The 22,348-nt window shown below is 39.0% G+C and overlaps 1 protein-coding gene across 10 annotated transcripts in view; it reads right to left on the reverse strand.

Annotated features, from left to right (window-relative positions):
- CTDSPL2 (CTD small phosphatase like 2) overlaps positions 1–22,348 on the reverse strand; it is a 103,718-nt gene that overhangs the window by 24,246 nt on the left and 57,124 nt on the right. For 8 of the 10 annotated variants that reach the window (XM_073304551.1, XM_073304552.1, XM_073304548.1 and 5 more), the window contains exons 2-8: positions 14,266–14,475; positions 8,701–8,839; positions 6,941–7,090; positions 6,254–6,469; positions 5,359–5,437; positions 4,951–5,062; positions 3,928–4,014 (exon numbers count right to left, since the gene is read on the reverse strand). In XM_073304551.1, the coding sequence (XP_073160652.1) occupies positions 3,928–4,014; positions 4,951–5,062; positions 5,359–5,437; positions 6,254–6,469; positions 6,941–7,090; positions 8,701–8,839; positions 14,266–14,451 (969 nt within the window). In that variant the 5' untranslated portion in view covers positions 14,452–14,475. Of the gene's footprint in view, positions 1–3,927; positions 4,015–4,950; positions 5,063–5,358; positions 5,438–6,253; positions 6,470–6,940; positions 7,091–8,700; positions 8,840–14,265; positions 14,476–18,359; positions 18,453–21,788; positions 21,876–22,348 lie in introns of those variants that run through there. The other 2 variants (XM_073304550.1, XM_073304555.1) reach the window with 2 other exon arrangements.

Consider the following 22,348-nt stretch of genomic DNA (forward strand, 5'->3'; position numbering starts at 1 on the left):
ATCTGACCTCCATCCATGAAAACAAGTACAACCCCTTCCCCCACAATGTTTCCATATTGTTACTATGTTTTTTTAAACAACAATGCCAGCAGCTCAACAACAACAAAATGTTTGTGCAGAAGAGGGGTAGAAACTGGTAAGGACATGAATTTTAGTTAAATTTCTAAGGAATTATTACAAACAAGAAGAGGAGGAGAAAATATTCTGTAATATCATAAACACTCTGACACAGCTCTAAATAAAAATCCTATAATTAGCTAGACAATCATTAAGACTTTATCATACCAGATGAACTAACTACTTATTTTTCCCTTCCTTCTTTCATGTCCCACAGAAATATATGTCTGGTTACCCAGATATCATATGATGACGACTACTAGTAGCTGAAAGCCCATGCTGTTGCACAGATGTGAAAGTTGGGCCAAGTAATCCACCATCTGTACAGTCTCCCTCATTCAACCAATGAAACCAGTGCATTCTATTTAGCTATAGCATAAGGGTCGTGACTGGCTCAGTTACTTCTGATGTCACAACGGTCTGAGACTCTTGGCACGGCATAGATACATGCCTTGCTTTCACATGGATGTAATTTGTAAAGTCAAATGGCTGAGAACTTTAAAACTGGATGGTAACCTGGTGACATTCTAAACAAAAAGAGCTCTCAACCATGTTTGTAGCTGTTTCCATTGCTTCACACTTACTCAACAGACATTGTAGGCTTCCGAATGACACACAGAGTGACAATTCAGGAATCTTAGATAAGCAGCAGCAACCTAGCCAAATAAACAGTCTTGACCTGTATTTTAATGCTATTTTACTAAAGGAAGAATGTAACAGGAGCAGAACTCCAGATGTGTATTTCCTATTAAATTAGATGTCCACCACTCTGCAGTGCTTTAGGGGTCTTTTTCCTCTGTCCTTGAAAGAAATGCTGAGGAGTTATAGGTCAATGAAGTTCAGCAGTTCTGGATTTGCAACTAGACTCATCTTACCCAATCGTAAAAGACTCAAGATGAAGATCATCATACAAAGGAACAGAAACAGCAGATTCTTAGTTGATTATGGCTCTCCAGGTGAGAAAAACATAGTTCTAGAAGTCCAATTAGATCGAGGCTAAGAGGTCCCAATCTGATCGTAGCTTTCTTTGTGGGTGTCTACCACAGACTGAAGCCTGAACAACTGATCCAAAGGCTGCTGGTTTTGTTGCTCTTTTAGAGAAACTACTGGAATAGCATTTCACCAAAAGGGGAATGAAAATTCTCAGATACCCCTGCCACATCCTATCATAGTAATGAGTTGAACAATCCAGTTATGTTTGGCTGCAGTGGAGTAGAATATGTGAAATGTCTTTTGATCAGCTACTATTGGGCTATGTAGCTGAAACAGGAAGATCAGTGAGACTCTTGAGCCCAAGAACTGAGTGAACAGAAAGAAATCTCTTGACTGAGTAAGGCCTACTTGTAAAGGGAAGGTATCCTCTGGATGGAGGAGGGAGCAAGATGACCTAGTGTCTAGGATTGGTGGCTCTGCAGCATAAACTAAATACAGTGCAAACCTCTTAACCAAGTAACAAAAGGGAGTGTCTGACACAAAGTGCTAATACATTATGAAATAAATTCATACACTAGTACTAAAGAATTAAATATTTACTCTTGTTCTCCAGAGACAGAAGTATTGTAGCATTCAATGGATACTATATTTATAATCACTTCATTCCTGCATCATTGTTGGCCAGTTTTGGAATATACTTCAAAGTAAGCTACTTGCTCATCCACCCTCCCACTACTGCAAAAGTATCGGTTCATGACCTTCAGTTAGGTAGAGAATTCATAATGGTATGAAGCCCAGATCTCCATTTGCATAATTATTAGTGAAACTGGGTGTGAGAGAATGGAGAAATCCTGTAGGAAAAGAAGTACTGAGCTAAGTTTTACTCTTTCTTAAAAAAAGATTTAAGCATGTTTTCATAGTATTTCTTAAAAGAGTCTAACTGAAGGCATTAAATGTTCAGAGACTAATAGAAAACATTTTCACAAACTGATTTTCCATGTCAGGTATTGTTTTCAATGAGCTACACTGTATTGTAGTTTATAAACACATAACAGTATTTTCTTACCTAATAATTTGTCTTCAACTTTTGCTCAGACATTTACTTCCTCCTTGCCAGCAGGAGGAGACAATACCAGTGAAAGCTTAAATGACACTCTGTGGGCGAGTTTGGAGATCTGAAATTCAGATGGGCCTATTGCATAGGAGATGACCAAATTGATAATTGAAAGAATCACTTTTCAAAAGCAGATGAAATAGCTAGCTATTGTCTACAATACAAAGCTAAGAATGTATGTAATATTAACCAGTTTCTGTTCAGGAATTACCTGAATTTTACGGTTATAACTCAATTCTTGACAGTTTAGTCTCCTGCTTATTATCCCTCACGTAGCAAGAGGTGAATGTTTTCTGCGTTGCCATGTCTGGTGTATAAGCACTTCAATAAAATAAACAGATGGGCAAGAATCCTAAAACAACATACTTGATGTAGACACAGGCTGTCCTTATCAAGTCTACTTTGTGAAGGTACTGCTCCTTTGCAATTCTAAGCTTGGGACATAACTAAGGCACAATAGATGAAACTGCATTATCATCTTATTGGATAAAAAGAGGTACAGGTTTACGTACAATGTTATTAAATACAGATACAGAAACCTTGTAAGATAGTTTTTTCATTGACTTAAATTTCCTTTTGATTAGACCCTAAGCTGGCTCTCAGCTACACTCAGTAAAACACACCATCACCAAAAGAGCATAGTTACAGCCAGAAATACTCAAATCATACTGAGATCCTCAGAGAGGGAAGGAAAAAACAGGCTTTAATCTATTTGCCCCCAAAGAATTAATTTGAAGCTTCCTTTCCAGCTCATCCAGGAGGAAACTGAGAATGGCAGTCACCAAATAGGAGACAAGTTAAGAAACCCATTAAAAAAATTATTTTAGTTTCAAAATTCCAAGGGGTTTTATATGCAACAATGAAGGAAAACATTTTTAAAATTAGGAAAAATACCTGGACAAGTGTCCTTTTAAGGTGCCTGATGACTGGCTCATTCTCCAAAGATACTACAGAGGGGTCCAATATCGTGCGAACTACATGGAGGGGAAGCTGTTGCCTCTCCCAGGTACATCACACAAAAGGACCTGAGAACAACAGCCTGGGTCAGTGCAGCATCTTTGGCAGTTGCTGGAACAGATCTCTTTCCCATGCTTGTTCCTCTACGGTATGTCAATGTAAAACATATAAAGCTAATAATACTGCCTGAAGCAGGAAAAATGACTAGCAGTTTCCACAAGACAATCTAAAGTAACTGTAATCACCAAGTAGAATCTAGCTGGGGCGGAAGAGGTGGAAACGTTACCGGCAAAGGATATGCAAGACTAGGTGTGCTAGATAGAAGCTAGTTAACTTCAGGCTCTGGAGATTAGCCTTTTTCACAGTAAGAAATGATCAACCAGCACGAATTGGTTTTCCCAGGCAGGGAAGAAAGTTAACAGTTTGTGGCAAACTATTACATGGGAAACGATACTGCCTGAACTCTCAATGTTCCTGCCTCCATCTGCTGGTAAGGAGAAAGGCTGCTATAGAATACTGCTGCTAAAAAGAATATTTACATTTTCTTACTAACCATTGTTGACATTTTTACTATTAATCATCATTACCACGTTGTAGTAATAAAAAGTACTCCACAATACTTCTAATACATGACCACCTGCCTAACAAAATTTCAAATCTGCAATGTATAACTCAAATGGCTGTTTAGATGCCAATCAATGTTTATCTCTCTCCTGACATGAAGATATTACATAGGCATGATAACTTTATCTCTTTATCTATTAAACAAACAAAGAAGTATATTTTTCCTATATATTTCTAATTACCTGGTAAATGACATCTTGGAAAAGCACTGGAAAAGTGAGTGCAGCATCTTCTAGCTCGTTTAGACTACAATGCACTAATGTTTCATCCTAGAAAAAATAAAATAAAAAGATCATACTAAATTAAGATGATTTTGTGACAGGACTGTTGAAAAGGACTATTTGCTTCTTTATGTTCTTTTGGAAGGGAAATATACTCTATAATTCAGTCTGGTCAATTTAATTTTTAATGTACTGCTGCTAAGGTTTGAAAGATAGCTATAAGTATATTATACAATTCATTAATGTTGCAAATCTGAAAGAATTTCATTTGTAACTGTGGCATTAACACAGTGCTTATAATATCAATCTCAACTTTAGCTGTTATATAATGAGTCTTCCTAGAGTTATTTGTTTTTTCCCCCATTTCATTAAAAAAATTAGACTTCTTTATTCATTAAATGACAACTATATATAACCAGTGACTGAATTATCCAGTAACAACTGCTTAAATACAATAAAATGGATCAACAGAGGGTGAAAACAAATAGTTCTAAAGAGAAGCATGCTTTCTTCTCTGTGAGAAAAGTTCTCTCAGACTTAAGGGAATCTCACTGGGAGACGCATCCTTTTGTAAATATTTCATCAAATACAGGTAATGCTGAATTTTCTCCTTTATTATATCTGATTTTCTCCACTACTCCTTTGGGAAGGACCTCTGGAGGGTCAGCTAACTTTTATTCATGAAGATTTAAAAAAAAATTGAAATGTTTAAGAAAAATGTTGAATCATGCAACAAATGCAGTGAATTTTCCATTCTTGTTACTCAGTGACAGTTTCTCAAATTATTTCTTTATATTCAGTGTCTTTTTAATTGAAAATTTTTAAAGCTTTTTGAATAATTTATAGTCTTTCAACATGTGCATTTAATAAGGTCTCTTTTTAATAATGAGAGCATCATGTTCCCAATGTGTCCAATATGTAAAATAAGTGGAACATAAATTCACTCTTCCCCCACTACTGACTTATGTCTATATGCATATTTACCAAGTCTAGAACTAAAGAGAATTCTGGTGTGCTTCTTGTTTTCAGTGGAAGAGCTGGCTTCCTATTAAGTTGTTCTTCAGTTAGTGGTGGAACATGTTTGATGAAATAATATCTAAAAAGGAAAGAGAATTTGTTGTGTAACTATATTCACATTACCTTAACTGACAATGCAGTAAGTCAACTAAAGTAATTTAAAGTAATTAAGACAATGTAAGAAACAATTTAAACTGAATATAACAAGCCATGAACAGTCATAATATACTAGTTTTACAATTAGCAGTTTTAAATAGAGTTCACCACAGCAAGCAAGTTCTAAACATGACAAAGCACTTGCTCAAATAAAAGGCTTTTTTTATCCAATGCCCAAAATTATAAAAGTAGTGTTTCAGTAAAAATATTAACACTTACGGATCAAAGACTTCCCAGTCTTCTTCATAGGTGGCTTCCGCATGAGCTGATGAATAACCACTGTCTGGAGATACTGGTGCTAAAATTCAATGGAAAAAACACAAAACAAAACAAAAAACCCCACAAGAGCTAGTCTTATTAGTGCAGTTTTAAAATGTGAAAATTTTGCACTTAATGCGCAAGTCTTCATAGCAGCGTGAAAATTCTCCACCTTCTTCTCCTCACCTCAGCCCTACGTCTTGTAGGGTGAAATTCACCTCCCAGCAGTGAACCCACACAAAGCTACGCTCTACTTAAATACCAATTTTGTGAAACTTTAAAGTGAGACTTAAATAGTGCATAGGCTTGTGATGGCCCTGTGCACAATGGTAAATTTAATGTTTCAAGAATTTTCATCCGAAAAGAACATGATGATTCTCTTGAAGGAAACACTGTAAATTAAGGAGGGACCTATATAAATCTGTCATTTGTCTATGTTATTTTGGTGACAGCAACCAAAGGGTTGGGAACTTTTTTTTGGTGATGGGCATTTCAAGAGTTTACATTTTATTCTAATACATTTGGCATTAAAATATTGACTCAGAAAATCTGACACCTGGAATCACAATATTCATTTGAATTAGGCTTTATTTTAATTTGGAAGTCAATTGAGTCACACCAGGAATGGATTTGGCCTGAGAAGTTTACAATGAGATTCTATTTTTGGCGAATAACAAAGTGTGTTTCCCAGGCTACTGCTCACGAAAATCAATATGCAAGTAAACGCTTTGCGGAATCTTTGTTTATATAAAATACAGGAACACTCTGGGCTAGAAAGCTTCTACTCAAATGTAGAAACATATTTTTATTACTGCATATTTAACTTAAGAGTACCAGGAAAATGCAAGTTTCTTACCTGTAAGTGGTGGTAGATCACGATCAGTTGTTTCCTCCACTTCTTCCAAACCGTTGTTGATAGTAGATCTAACTTGCACTGCTTGGCTAGTGTAAATTGCTCCATTGGTCGATGTTGCAGTACTGGTAGTGATCTCATCCACCTGTTCCATATCAAGCTGTTTGACTATTTCTTCAGCTTCAACAGCTTGCCCAGGAGAATCTGATCCTGATGTTCCTGAAATGAGGTTTCAGTACAATCATTATCCTAACGTCGAATTACTTCACAGAATATCAATATTCGTAGATGCAGAGATAATGTGTTCTGGAATAACTGAAGATGTCCCTAAATTAATTCACGATATTAAAATACAAACCAAAAGTGGGTGGAGAAAGAGAAATCTATTTTGGATAGGGTGAAAAATACCAAATTAGTTTCTTACACCTTGTAAATCAAAGTGAAGTGTTAGACATATACAACAAGGAAACAAATATGTTAATGCAACTAAGCCCATGCCTCCTCTTATATAGCTCAAGCAACCCTTCTAATAGTTAGGTACAGTTTTCTTTATGGCAACTGTAGCTCTTGCTCTGCAGGTCAGCAAGAAGGATCATCTGTTGCATAAGAGGTCTAGACAACTTTAAAAAAATATGAATTATACTTAGCTTTTATGTTAATATATATTATGTAGCTTTAGATAATAATTACCATTTTTATTTGCTGGTGAGAAAAAATTGAAAACAGGAGAAAATATGGTCCCCAATAATGTAGTCCGGGGCGGACTGCCAGTGGCAGGATTATCTTCTAATTTTCCGTTTTGCTTTACATGTTGATTTGTCATTTCATAACTTCCAGCTTCTGTAAAAGAAAAGGAGGAAAAAAAAGATATAAAACTGCAATGGACTGATTTTATTCCTCATGTCTACTTGCGCTCTTTTCTTGTTGTAATTTTTATTATATGAGCTACAGTGAATTTTCCTCATTCTCCACCACAGGTCAAATAAGCTGACATACGAATTTTACTAAAAAAGAACCATCACTTACTGAAAATTAAATATCTCACCATCAAAAATAACATCAGTTTTCTATAGCACTTTAAATAAGGAATCAAAATTAGCAAGAATCAGTTATTATAAAGAGAAAAAAAAGTTAAAATTAATGAATCTGGGAATCTGAGATACCAAAAAAAGTGGGGGAGAAGGGGAAGAAGTAAGAACAGGGACAAGGACGATGAAACACAACTACAAAAATAAACTGTTTTCCTCAACCTATGTATTAGCAGCTCAATCCAAAGCCCATTAAAGTAATTTCATTTTGGGATACTGGTGACAAACAGACTATTCTGGTCTAAAATAGGATTCATGGTTTAGGTCATTATCACCAGTTTCGAATGATGGAATTATTGCTTTACTAAGTAATTAAGAACACATTATTCTTTATACAACTATTTTTCTTGTCAAATATAAGAACTTGTACTCAACTGATGTAAAATAATGAGTTCATTAAGAAAATTTTGCACTAAGTAATCCCTACATTCTCTGAAAATAGAACATTCCTTTGTTACTGCACCAGACAAGTCATGGCTAGTTAGAAAATAGCTTGAAAGCTGCAGTCTGATCAGCTGACAAAGAATTCCAAGTCATGTAATTATCCCAATAAACACACAAGTTGAAAATAGAAAGTCTATCTATCAACCAGATCACAAAGCTATTCAACAACCCTTAAAAAGATTTTAAAATGTTTTAAATAATCCAAAGAACAAGACACTTCTGGGTTTGCTTTTCAATAAAGCGGGGAGAGGAAAGGGGGGGGATTTTAAGTTATGAGTTCAGTGGGAAATCTGTTTAAAGATGAAGCCTGACTTTATGGAGTAGGTTAGGGCTAGAACAGCAGAGGTGGTTAAGAATGTTAAAATATGAATATAAATTTTACATTTTAAAATTGGCATTACTACAAGCACAGAATAATACATGCCTGTGTGTGCTTTTGTGAAAGAATTTCATTTCTTGCGCTTATTTGACCAAGTGCCTTCAGCACCTGCAAAGTGGAATGATTCTTATACAAACTACCTGTTAAGGAATGACATTTCACTTGTCGTAAAACACTGTGAAGATGAGCAATTTCACATAATGAGTATTCCTATTGTCTTTCTAAGTGGAAAATACCATGGCTAAATAGTTCCAAGATATGTGGTGGTTTTCCCATAACTGAATGGTTCCTAAAAAGAAAAATCATATTAATCAGATTGTTTCTCAGTCTCATCCACGCCGTATACTTACAATTACTCTCCAGGAAAGAATACTTCAGATACTGTGAGTCCAACTCTGCTCCCACTGATGTTAATGGCAAAATTTGCATTTACTCCAACAGGGCAGAGTCAAGCCCTGTATTAATATGTCACCATGCAAGTATTAGATCTTGACCCTCTAACTGTGTCCTATTAATATAGGAATGAAATATTTACAAACCTCCATTTACTTGACTTTTCCGCCTTACTCGAGAGATCTGTTTGTTAGGCTTTTCTCCTGTTCGAGGTGTGGAAGTAATCAAGCTGTTATCTATATCACGTTCAATTCTACTTCTCTTTGCCGGATTTTCTCTTTCTTCCTTAAAACAGAAAAGGAAAAACACACTGAATAGTGTCCTTTCTTCCACTAAATACACCAGAAAATTCTAAAAATACTAGATTTCATGGGGGAGACCAGCATTTCTCAAATAGGGGGTCCTGACCCAAAAAGAGTTGCAGAGCGGGTTGCAAGATTATTTTAGAGGGGTCACAGTATTTCCACCCTTACTTCTGTGCTGCCTTCAGAGCTGGACAGCCAGAGAGCGGCGGCTGTTGGCCGGGCACCCAGCTCTGAGGGTAGCACCCCGGCACCAGCAATGCAGGAGTAAGGGCAGCAATTCATGCCACCCTTCCTCTTGTGCTGCCGCCTTCAGAGCTGGGCGGCTGCTTCCTGAGGGCCAAGCTCTGCAGGCAGCAGCACAGAAGTAAGGTGGCAATACCATACCATACCAGCAGCAGTGCAGAAGTAAGGGTAACAATACCACACCCCTTCCCACAACTCCTTTTTGGGTCAGGACCCCTACAATTACAATACCGTGAAATTTCAGATTTAAATAGCTAAAATCATTACATTTATGATTTTTAAGTTCCTATGACAGTGAAAAGAAAAGGAGTACTTGTGGCACCTTAGAGACTAACCAATTTATCTGAGCATAAGCTTTCGTGAGCTACAGCTCACTTCATCGGATGCATACTGTGGAAAGTGTAGAAGATCTTTTTATATACACACAAAGCATGAAAAAATACCTCCTCCCACCCCACTCTCCTGCTGCTAATAGCTTATCTAAAGTGATCACTCTCCTTACAATGTGTATGATAATCAAATTGGGCCATTTCCAGCACAAATCCAGGTTTTCTCACCCCCCCATGTGTGGGTGGGAGGAGGTATTTTTTCATGCTTTGTGTGTATATAAAAAGATCTTCTACACTTTCCACAGTATGCAGCCGATGAAGTGAGCTGTAGCTCACAAAAGCTTATGCTCAAATAAATTGGTTAGTCTCTAAGGTGCCACAAGTACTCCTTTTCTTTTTCCGAATACAGACTAACACGGCTGTTACTCTGAAATATGACAGTGAAATTGACCAAAATGGACCATGAATTTGATAGGGCCCTATCCATGAACCTTAATAGAATGTTAAATCTGAAACCTAAAGATGACAATCTGCAGCATACTGAAACTATAAGGTAGATTGTTGGGCTCAAGAGGTAGTGATCAATGGCTCCATGTCTAGTTGGCAAGCGGTATCAAGTGGAGTGCCCCAAGGGTTGGTCCTGGGGACCGAGTGGCTAGGCAACAGTTCTGCAGAAAAGGACCTAGGGGTTACAGTGGATGAGAAGCTGGATAGGAGTCAACAGTGTGCCCTTGTTGCCAAAAAGGCTAACGGCATTTTGGGCTGTATAAGTAGGGGGCATTGCCAGCAGATTGAGGGACGTGATCGTTCCCCTCTATTAGACTTTGGTGAGGCCTCATCTGGAGTACTGTGTCCAGTTTTGGGCCCCACACTACAAGGATGTGGAAAAATTGAAGAGAGTCCAGCAGAGGGCAACAAAAATGATTAGGGGGCTGGAGCACATGACTGTTCAGTGGCCTAAGTGAAAAGCATTGGTGTTCTCATTCCAGTTCCTAGTGGACAGATACAGAATTATCACCAAAAAACACTATCATGACTGGCACCTAGTGGAACTCCTATTGATAGTCTCAGAAGAGAGGCAAAGAATTGAATGAGCATGGAGACTGAACTACCCTTTCATCCTAGAGGTGGTCCCTCCAAAAGAATAGACCACGGTGGTGTGGGGAAGCTACCACTGCTGCTGCCCTGGCTGTAACTGTTCTGTGGAAAATGGATTTCAGTCTCCAGGACTGTCAATTTTGCACCTCTCAGGAGCATTACAGTCACTAAAAAAGTTAAAACCCAAACTGTAGAGACAACTTTCCTTTTCCTGTAAGAAAAGCCAAAAGAAAACTCCACCACTTCTAAAAGATATTTATTTGATGAAAACAAACAAAGAATTAAAATAAAATATCCAGAGAAAAGACTAAAAGCAGCAAAACAAATAAATACAATAAGGAAAGAAAAGCCAATGAACAAGAGCGGTTCTGGCAAAATCATGATCAACAAAAGTGGAGTTAAGTGTCTGTCAATAGCATTCAAGAATAAAATGGCACAATATTATGTCATTGTTCTATGTGCTTTATATTAACAAATTTCTACTGTAAAGATTTCTGTTTACAATTAATATCCTGAATATATCCAATTAGTATTACTAATTGCATCATACTGAAACTAATATGGCAATGTCACACTGATATCAATGGGATATCTGTTCTTTAGATTTTTCAGAAACCATGGAATAAAAATGCAAGTTAAAGAATGGGTTGCAATGATTCCAAAGAAGAGGATGCACTGCAAGTCACAAAAGCAAAGCTAATGTAATGTATGATGTTACCAGAACCCACAAACAAAATAAATTTGGTATAACTTACTTCAGTCAATTTGTTGTAATTTTTCAAGTTTTAAAACTTTTTAAAAAATATTACTGGATGTGTTATCATTAAAAAAACCTACTATCTTAAACTTCTTAGAAACTGTTAAAAATGCTTTCTAAACAGGGCTCAGTCCTGCAAGGTGCCTGATCTAAACGACATCCTTATCTGCATTAGTTTCTCTATGATGTCAGACTGGTGGTCTGTAACTCTGATATTAGAATTAGTATGACTGTTTTAAAGTTATCTATTCACTTAAATGGGAGTTGAGAGCATTATGTAGATTATAAGATAAGGCCCAATGTCATCAGAATTTTATTAACCATATTTTAGTTACTTTTATGTAAGTAAATAGCTTGAACTTTTTGGGGGGGGTTAATGACCCACCCCCACAAGCCATCAGTATGATGTCAGAGTAATGGACTATGACTCTGATGTCAGAATTAGTATATTTTGAAGTATATGTTGCTATACATTTATTGCCACAGATCCATACAATCTATCTCTTAATTTATATTATAATATACAGGTAACTGAACTATTGTATAATATAACACACATACCACCTGAAAGAGTTCTGATGTTACCATGGTAACCACAAGACTACTTTGTGTTGTCATGAGAGCTTTGCAGTATAGCCCAGCAATATCAATCAATAGCATGCAATGTTAATGCCACTGCCACTACAAGTGCTGTTCTGGACACAGAAGACAAGACAGACAATATTTATGAAAAACATGGAATTTTATATTTAAAGGGAACTTGTGAAGATAAAATTTAGGATGAATATTTACGATTAAAAAAGGGATGGGGGAATTTTCCAAAATCTAAATCATCAGAAATCTTCCCAATTATTTTTTTAATTCCAATGAAAACTGTTTTTGTTTGCACTTAACCATATCCCTGAAGTGTTCGCAACCCAAAGTATTTTGCTTTGTGCTAGAGCATAGGAGTCAGAAAGTGAAATCGATTTATTGCCTGAGTTTAGTAATATGCAAAATTTAAACAAACAGTTTTAACAATACAGAATTTTCCACAGGTAAAAAAAAATGTTAACATATATATGATTTTACAGTTCCTTTAAGTCAGTGCCTATTTCCTGCTACAATGGGTGCTGAACAAATTCCTAGGACACACTGAGTTGCATGGTATCTAAGAACATAAGAATATCTATACTGGGTGGAACCAATGGTCCAATTAGCCCAGTATCCTGGCGAGTGCCAGATGCTTCATAGGGAATTGAAAGAACTGGACCATTTCAAGTGATCCATCCCCTGTTGTCCAGTCCCAATTTCTGGCAGTCAGAGATTTAGGGACATCCAGACCATGGGGTTGTGTCCCTGACCATCCTGACTAATAGTCATTGATGGACCTATCCTCCAGGAATTTATGTAATTCTCTTTTGAATCCAGTTATGCTTTTGGCCTTCACAACATCACCTGGAAACAAAGTTCCATAGTTTGACTGTGCATTGTATGAAGAAATATTTCCTTATGCTTGTTTTAAACCTGCTGCTTATTAATTTCATTGGGTGACTCCTGGTTATTGTGTTATGTGAAAGGGTAAACACTTCATTATTCACTTTCTCCACACCATTCATGATTTTATAGACCTCTAACATATTCCCATGTAGTCATCACTTTCCTAAAATGAACGGTCCCAGGTTTTTTAATCTCGCCTCAAATGGAAACTGTTCCATACCCTTAATCATTTTTATGCCCTTCCTCTGCCTTTTCCATTTCTCATGTATCTTTTTTGAGATGGGGCAACCAGAACTGCATGCAGTACACAAGGTATGGGCATACCATGGATTTATATACTAGCATTATGATATTTTCTGCCTTACTATCTCTCTCTTTTCTAATGGTTCCTAACACTGTTTCTCTTTTGACTGCTGCTGTAGATGAGCAGATGCTTTCAGAGAACTATCCACGATGACTCCCAGATCTGTTTCTCAAGTGTTAACAGCTAATTTAGAACCCAACATTTTGAATGTATAGTTGGGATTATGTTTTCTAATGTGCATTACTTTGCACTTATCAACACTGAATTTCATCTGCCATTTTGTTGCCTAGTCACCCAGCTTTCTGAGACAATTTGATTAGAATTTTTTATACTTCACTGCATCTTTACGTATTATTTTAACTATAATGCAAAATTACAAAACTGCCATTTTTAACACTTCACTTTAACAATAAAAAACATGTTCTAGTCTAAACTAATTTATCTGCCATGTATTTCTCTGAAATATTTTTGTATGTTTCTGGCATCCTGGCTCTTGTTCTTTTAGTATCTACAGTTTTTAAATGGCAACATCAGAACTTCTAGACTGATAAGACTTACTGAAGAAAGGTTTTATAAAATCAGACCATCTTTTTAAAAAACAATAAAAATAACAGTTTTGAAAACTATTTCAAAGTGGCACTCACTCAAAAAAAGTAACGTACTGTATATAATCTTCCCCTAATAATTTGCACTGAGCAAGTTTTAAATATGAAAATCTGTGTGCTTCAGATCTGTGTCTAGATAGAGTTGAAAGAGATTCAGTAATTTAGCCTTGAAACTTCATGTCTAAGGTGCGATAAATAGGCACAAAATTCACTGAGGCACACAGAAATTATACCTGATTATACTATAGCTGAATTTGGCCTCTTGTATTTATAAGGCAACATTTCTTATTTCTCCAATGGAACATCTGATACTAAGTCCTCAAACTTACAGCACTATCATAAACGTCTGTAATTGTTTTATACAGAGTTGGATAGTATCAGCAACTTTGCAATTTAACTTCTATATCTGAATTCACACACAACTATTATGGGGCAATTTGTGTATTCTATTGTTTATAAAGCTGTTCTGCCTCCATAAAACATGCCTTTTACAAATGCTTATTCTTCTTAAGACAATACTTGATCAAACTTTAGAAAAAATGAATACGACTCAAAAATTTTAAAAAAAGCAACAAAACACTGAGCTCATACCTTGGTCGTGCTTCCTTTAATAAATTTTTTAATTGATGACAACAGGCCGGTTTCATTCTGCTGTGGTTTTCCTCCTCCAACAGGTAAGCTCTCTTCTACCTCTGAATGTTTCCTCTTTGCTCGCAAAGCACGCTGGGTGTGAATTTGATGTGACTGCTGAGAGGCCTTCCGCGTTCTCAGCCTCATTTTCTACGTGTACCACATGTAAACCTGTAAAAAGGGGAAAACAAGAACAGTAGGTTACTGAGGCACTGTATTAAGCCTGAAAGTATGAATCCCCCGCAGGCATATATTTACAAACATTCGTCTGATGCACTGTGCTTAGTTTTTCACTCACTATGTATCTCCCTTAATGTAAAGAATACTGCATATTCAGGCAATAGAGCTAATTTGGTGTCACGCTTTGCATCAAAGTATAAATCATAGTAGAGACTGTGCATTAGATGTGTGTTAGGCTATCACAATTTACCAAAGGAATAGAAAGCTGATCTCCTGGACTACCATACCTGGAGTTATCGTAAGAGACTGATGTATATGTCCTAAACATGTTTACGACATAGGATTTAGTTATAAAATACGCATCACATGGTTGTTGTTTTTTTCTCAGAAATTTCTTTAGTGCTCATCTAACTCCAACTGCTGAGTAGACAGATGAAATTACCTATCATATGTAGAGGTTTAGGTACTACAAAACAACAACTGTTCTGAGGATTTAGGAAAAGATACCAGCAGGGAAATGGATGGTTCATGGTCACAATGATATGATTCTGAGCTTTTCACCCGTAGGCCACTTCAAATCCAACCCAAGTAAACAGTGATCAAAGTTACAAAAAAAATGCTGGCAGTTGAGTAGTCTCAACTCGATTCCTAGTACAGAGATGATCATGTAACAAAAAGTATCACTACCTACATGCTTTTCAGTAGACTCAACAGGCAGCAAAGTGATGAACTGGCAGGGCCTTTCAACAGAACAAGGTTGAACTGCATTAGAATGATTTATGCTGCTGCTAGTTATGTTGTACTTTCTATAACTGTTGACAAACATTGACATCTGTGGGAAATGAAGCCCTATCTGGCACTTTTAACCAGCACCAAATTCGCCAACTATTATATCAAAGAGTAAAAGGAGTTAAGGTTTTTCAAAGACTGGAATAAATACTTAGTGTTCTCCAAAATTTAATGAAGGCCCACAGAAACTGTAACACAAATTTATAAAAATTGACCATTTATAATCTTGTGTGTATCAAGTAACAGAAGCATTACTACTCAGGGTCTAGGTTTATATGTCTTCATATTAATATTTACAATAAAATCACATTTAGTTGTGAAAAAATGTATACAGAAAGGTTAAGGCAAAGAAATAATGAAAACCTTCTATAAGACTTTAATCCATTTTATCTTTTCCCACCTATTCACCAAAAGAGGAGGTTACTTACCTGTAACTGGAGGTTCTTCAAGACATGTGGTCCCTATTTGCACTCCACTGTGGGTTACTCATGCGCCCCATGAGGCTGGAGCTGTGCAATTCAAAACCAGCGTATTTTGATCTGCGTACACGCCCTGGCTCAGCTCATACCTCTGACTGAGGGGATAAAGGGCAGGGTGAACCAATCGCTTTTCCAGTTCCTTCTCTACTGTGAATCAGATAAGATCCAAAGCAGAGGGGAAGGAGGGTAGGTAGTGGAATACAGATACACATCTCAAAGAACCTTCAGTTACAGGTAAGTAACCTCCTCCTCCTCTTTGAGTACTGGTCCCTATTGTATTCCACTGTGGGTGATTGACAAGCAATACCTAAATATGAGGAGGGTACGAGGACGTAGACGGAAGGGCTGAGCAGAGTACCGACACCCCAAAGGAGGCATCAGCAGAAGAGTCCTGCACCAGGGCATAATCCCTTGCAAATGTGTGAATGGAACTCCGGGAGGCCACTTTACAAATGTCCAGGAGGCCTTACCTTCTGAAGAATCTCTACAGTTGTTGCTTGCATGCTTGTGGAATGAGCTCTTACCCCATTGGGGTAAGAGATGGGCGGGGGGTTGAGAACTGATAGCAGGAGTAGAATGCAGCTGGATATCCATTTGGAGATTCTCTGGGTAAAGATGGCATGCCCTGACTCCTTCTGCTACAGCAACAAACAGTCTCAGGGATTTCCTGATTGGTTGTGTTCTCTGCAGGTAAAAAAACAACGCTCATCGAACATCAAGGGAGTGGAGTCTTCATTCTTCTGCAGAAGAATATGGTTTCAGGAAGAACACAGGTAAGTGAATGGATTGGTTAAGGTGAAATTCCAAAACTATATTAGGGATTAATTTGGGGTGTAGATGTAAAAAAACCTTATCCTTATGGAATACTGTGTATGGAGGCCCTGCCATCATTGCTCCAAGTTCACCAACCTTCTTGCTGATGTGATAGCTATGAGAAAAACGACTGATGGAAAGGAGGGACATGGAACATGTAGCTAAAAGCTCAAAGGGGAGCCTTGTTAGCACTGAGAGAACAAGATTCAGATCCCACCGGGGTGCAACCTTCTGAACAGGTGGAAAGGTTCTTACTAAGCCTTTCCAGAATCTTATGGTCAGCGGGTCGGCAAAAACTGAGTAGCCTTGAGAAGGTGGATGGTATGCATGATCACGGCCAACTGGATTTGTAAGTGTTGATGGATAAACCTGCAGTTTTCATGCACAGGATATAGTCTAAGATGAGAGGAATATCTATAGTCTCTGGTAGAATGCCTCTTTGTTGTGTCCAAGATGAAAAGCATTTCCATTTAGCTAAGTAACGTTTTCTAGAAGACTCCTTTCTACTATTAGAGAGAATGTCTCATACAGCTGAAGAGCAAGAACATTCTAAGGATGCTACCCTTCCAAATGTCAGGCCCAGAGGTGGAGCAGCCATGGATTGGGGTGTTTGATCTTGCTGTTCCACTGGGTAAGTAGCTCGGGGAACTTTGGGAGGATGATTGGTTGGCAGGATGACATGCTAGGAGGTTGGGAAACCAGAACAGTCTGGGCCAAAAGGGGGTGATCAAGATGACTCTCTGTCCTGCTTGATCTTCCATACGACTCATGGCAGGAGCGGTGGAAGAGGGAACGCATAGTTGAAGGGGTCTGACCAATTAAAAAGCAGAGCATCGTCCTGGCAGTGGTGACCTAGGGCTCCTCTGACGCAGTATGTGGTGCATTTGCCGTTTGCTTGAGAGGCGAATAGATCCCTGGTCAGGGTTCCCCATAGAGTTAAAATATTGCGGAGTACTGCATCATGAAGCTCTCACTCATGGTCAAGTGGAAAATGTCTGCTGAAGGAGTCTCCAAACATATTCTGCTTTCCCAGAAGGTAGGCTGCTCATAGGGTGCTGAAGCACCAGTTCCAGAGGCTGACGGCCTCTGCTCCCAAGGAGGCAGACCTCACTTCACCTCACTTGTTGATGTAGAAGACAACTGTAGTGTTGTCTGATATAAGGACACGGTGAGCACGGATGGAAAAAAAAGACTTGCACACCTTCCATACTGTCCGTAGTTCCAAGATATTGATGTGCATCTTGGCCTCTCGAGCTGTCCAAGCCCCTTGAGCTCAGTGGTTGTTCTTGTGCTCTCCCCAACCTATTTGGGATGTGTCTGTACCAATGATCCTATCTGGAGAGAAAGGGGACCCCCACACATACTTGATGAGGAATTTGTCCCCCATAACAGGGAGGACAGTACCTTGGCTGGAACTGTCACCATGGGGTTCATGGAATGATGGCTTGGGGAGCATACTGACTATAGCCAAGTTCAAAGGCAACAACAGTGGAGACTTGAGAACAGGGTGATATAAGTGCACAAGCCATGTGACCTAGTAGGGACAGACATGTTTTGACCAGTTCCTGAGGGTTGCTTGTGATGTGAACTATGATACTGTTCATGGTCTGAAATCTGTCCACAAGCAGGTACACTGTGACAGAATTTAGGGTTACCCTGATGAAGTCTAATCTAATGCTAAAACTACTGTTAAAACTGCTAAAACAATAAATGATTAAGATTGATAACTATTTACAATAAGGTTCTTTATTGTTTGTAGGTGAAGTCAAAGCTGCAGACACTAAGGGTTCTGACCTGGACCATGCAGTGGTGAGAAGGAAGTGGAGAAGCGAATGATCTGCCCTTCTCTTTATCCCCTCCATCAGAGGCACGAGGTGAGCCAGAGCTCACATGTGGACCAACCATCACTACTTTCAAAATTTCCGGCTCCAGGTTTATGGTGCACATGCATAAGCCACAGTGGAATATAATAGGGACCATCACTCGAAAAAGAACATGAAGTTATTTTCAACTTTTTTACATGAAGGTGTAAAACAGCAGCATTTACTAATATAATTTGTTTCTTATTTTTCTTCTTTATGATCTGAGGCTGCTAAATTCATTTTTTGTGTAATCTATAGTAGGGGCACTTTAACAGGGTAAAAAGAAAAGGAGTACTTGTGGCACCTTAGAGACTAACAAATTTATTTGAGCATAAGCTTTCGTGAGCTACAGCTCACTTCATCGCCGTCGAGAAGTGGCAGCGGCAAGAAGTGTCGCTGCCGAAATGCCGCCGAGAAACGACAACACTTCTCGGCAGCGGGGTGTGCTATGGGCGCACAAAAATGTCCCGGCGGGCGCCATGGCACCCACGGGCACCACGTTGGGGACCCCTGTTCTAAAGGCTCTGTCTGCATTGTGCATGTTCCATTTGCTCACAGCCAGTGTTCCCTCTAATTTTTCCCACCCATGTGCAGAATGAATTTTGTTATGTGCACCAATATGGAGGTGATGTGTGACACATCACATCTGTATTGGTACACATAACAAAATTCATGTGCTGGGGGTGGGGCCAAGGGGTTTGGAGTGTGGGAGGGGACTTAGGGCTGGGGCAGAGGGTTGGGGTGCACGGGTGTGAGGGCTCCGGATCAGGTCGGGGATGAGGGGCTTGGAGTACAGGAGGGTGCTCCAGGGCTACGGCGGGGAGAGAGGACCCCCCCCCCAGCTCTCTCTCCCAGCAGCAGCATGTCGGCTGGGCTGGGGGGGAGGCGCCTCTCAGTGGCACAGCAGCTCCAGGGCTGGGGATGCAGGATAGGCACTCCTTCCACAGCATGTCCAGGCCAGGGGAGGTGCCCCAGCCATGCCTGGGGCCGAGCTGAGCTGCGCCTTGGGCCAGGCCAGGCCGGCTGCGCCGCTCCAGCCGCAGCGGGGCTGGGCACCCCGGCCATGGCAGGTCCTCCAGACCACAGCAGAATTGAGGCCGGCAGAGGGGCACCCCAGCCACAGCAAGTTGGGGGCTGGGCTAGGTTGGGGCTGGGGGAGGGGCGTCCCATCTCCAGCAGGTCCCCGGGCGGATTCCCTAAGTGCCTGCACAGTGCTAAACAGGCTGCTGCATGGCCACGCAGCTTACAGAGAACTTAGCTCATAGCTCCTATGCACCATCCTCATAGAGCATGCTTCATCCTTGGGCTGCAGGAGTTGAGCAGGATTTTTCCTACAACTGTTCTTCCAGCCTCCAGGGGCCACTCTGGCACTTTGCACAGTGCTGCCCCGGAATGGAGGAGTGTGTTATCCCAGAATTTGAACAAGCTAATTGCAACCATATTGTGTGCATTCAGCCACCATGAATTAATACAATAGAACACCACATAGTTAAGGGTTAATTTGAACAAGCAGAGCTTCTGGAGGTAAGGTTAAATACTAGCTGCAGGCCTGCAGTTTCTGCTAATCAGAATGGGAGAAGGTGAGAAAAGGGTCAACAAATAGAGACTGAGGGAAAATAAGTGGATGGAGATCTTGAGTTTGGCCACCTTTGATACAGAAGCTTATTATGACTAAGGCTTTGCCTACACTAGCAGAGGTGTTAAAAAAAACACAAACACACCCCCCGAAAGACAAACGTTTTGTCGAGGAAAAGCACCGGTGTGAACAGCGCTTTGTCGACAGGAGCGTTCTCCTGCCAATAAAGATACCGCCACTCGTTGGGGGTGGAAGTTTTTTGTTGGCAGGAGAGCTCTCCTGCTGACAAACAGCAGCTACACTGCGCACCTTTTAGCAGCACAGCTGTAGCGGCATAGCTGTGTCGCTAAAAGCTGCGTAGTGTAGACATAGCCTAAGATTGTTAGAAATGTTTTGTTGATAAGTAGTTTATTGAAGTTAGGAGAAGAGATGACCCAACAGAGGTCACTATGAGCTATGCGTTTTCTAAAAATTAGTTATAAAAAGACTAGACAATAGAGTGTACTTTGGAGCAGTTCTCTGAAGCGAGCCTGAGATTTTTTTCCTGACACCATGCTCCCTGGTGGGTAAAAAAACGGCCATCGCTAACATGCTGCTAATTACTCAGTACCATCTCAGATTCTAGGTAATTATTTGTGATGTTCTAACCTATTGCTTATGTCTATGTGTACTTAAATCTAAAAAACAGTACTTTTAGATAAGAGCACGCTTACTTGCATTAATCTTTCATCAGCCGAAAGTGCTGTGCTCCCATTGATTTATTCCTGATACCACCTGCAGTGACAGGTTTCAGAGTAACAGCCGTGTTAGTATGTATTCGCAAAAAGAAAAGGAGTACTTGTGGCACCTTAGAGACTAACCAATTTATTTGAGCATGAGCTTTCGTGAGCTACAGCTCACTTCGTCAGAGCTGTAGCTCACGAAAGCTCATGCTCAAATAAATTGGTTAGTCTCTAAGGTGCCACAAGTACTCCTTTTCCACCTGCAGTGAAACAGTTAAGTTACCTCTGCTTTGGGTTCTGAAAACCCTGGGTAACAACAGGAACTGAGAGACTGTCTCTCTTCAACTCTCAATGCTCCCCCTCAAAGACAGAAATATAAGGCAAAATCAAGCTCTCAGAAGTTAGGAAATGCTGAAATTAATAATGCCCATGCAACCCTAACTCATCTCCTTTTTGCTTGTGCATTATGATTCATTTTTTAATTACACATGCATATACACGGGGGGGGGGGGGAATTAAGGTTGTACACAAAACATTGATTCTGGCATTTCCTAACTTTTTGAGAGCTTGACTTTACAATTACTACATTCTTTTAAGGTAGTTTATTAGGATGATAAGTATTTAATACATACATTACTAATTAGCGATGTAAACTCTACTACATATTATAAAGAAACAGAAAAAAAATTCAAGCAAAACTAACCAATACCATTTCCAGCCTGCATTCTTACTGTATAAAAACAGTTGTAAAATAGCTATATCTGAAAATCAAATAAGAGTTAAGCCCAGAATCCTAATCAAATTCTAATTTGAATAACTATTACCTTATGGCCTTAAGAAAAATCTGTGAATCTATTTAAATTTCTCCAGTAGTTTCAATCTAATACAGTATTCCTAAACCGTTATATAGTATTGCAGGGTGTTATAAAGTAACTGCCAATTCCACCCCAGAGATGGCTGCGATGATTCCTAAACAGGCAAAGTTTACATATTGCTCCAGGTCTTTTCTGGTATTCAAGATGCTATATAAACATAATATATAATTACGAATAGGGGTACCCACAGATATATCGATGGCCAAATTACTGTGACAGAAAGGTCAAATCTGACACATTCCTCCCTTCTTGCTCATCAAGATTAAGGTACTGGACTGGAACTCAGAGATCTGGGGTCAATTCTGCCACAGACTTCCTGTGTGATCATTGTACATCACCATTTTTCTGTTTCTCAGCTCTCCTTTTTGAAAAGGGAGATAAATATTAGTCTTCCTCACTGGGGTGTTATAAAAATAAATTCACTAGTGTTTATGAGACAATCACACTAATGTGATGGGAGGTCATAAGTACGTAAACTGATCAATCTAAAGAAAGTGAAACTTCCAATAACATATTCCATGAACTCTAGATCTTATACTTTAGGAATAGTTTTCATCAGATCATTCAAACATTCATTATCTCCTAATTATATTATAAAAAATTATACTCAAGTAGATTTTTTTTTGTCTATCTAGTCCAAAACAAAAAACAAAAAACAGCACAAGAACACAGCAGAACCTCACTAATTCACATTTTTGACTGAGATACCTATCAAATACTGATTACTACAAGTTAGGTATTAAGTGAA

The sequence above is a fragment of the Lepidochelys kempii genome, chromosome 10 (genome assembly GCF_965140265.1).
Source record: "Lepidochelys kempii isolate rLepKem1 chromosome 10, rLepKem1.hap2, whole genome shotgun sequence".
Classification (NCBI taxonomy): domain Eukaryota; kingdom Metazoa; phylum Chordata; order Testudines; family Cheloniidae; genus Lepidochelys; species Lepidochelys kempii.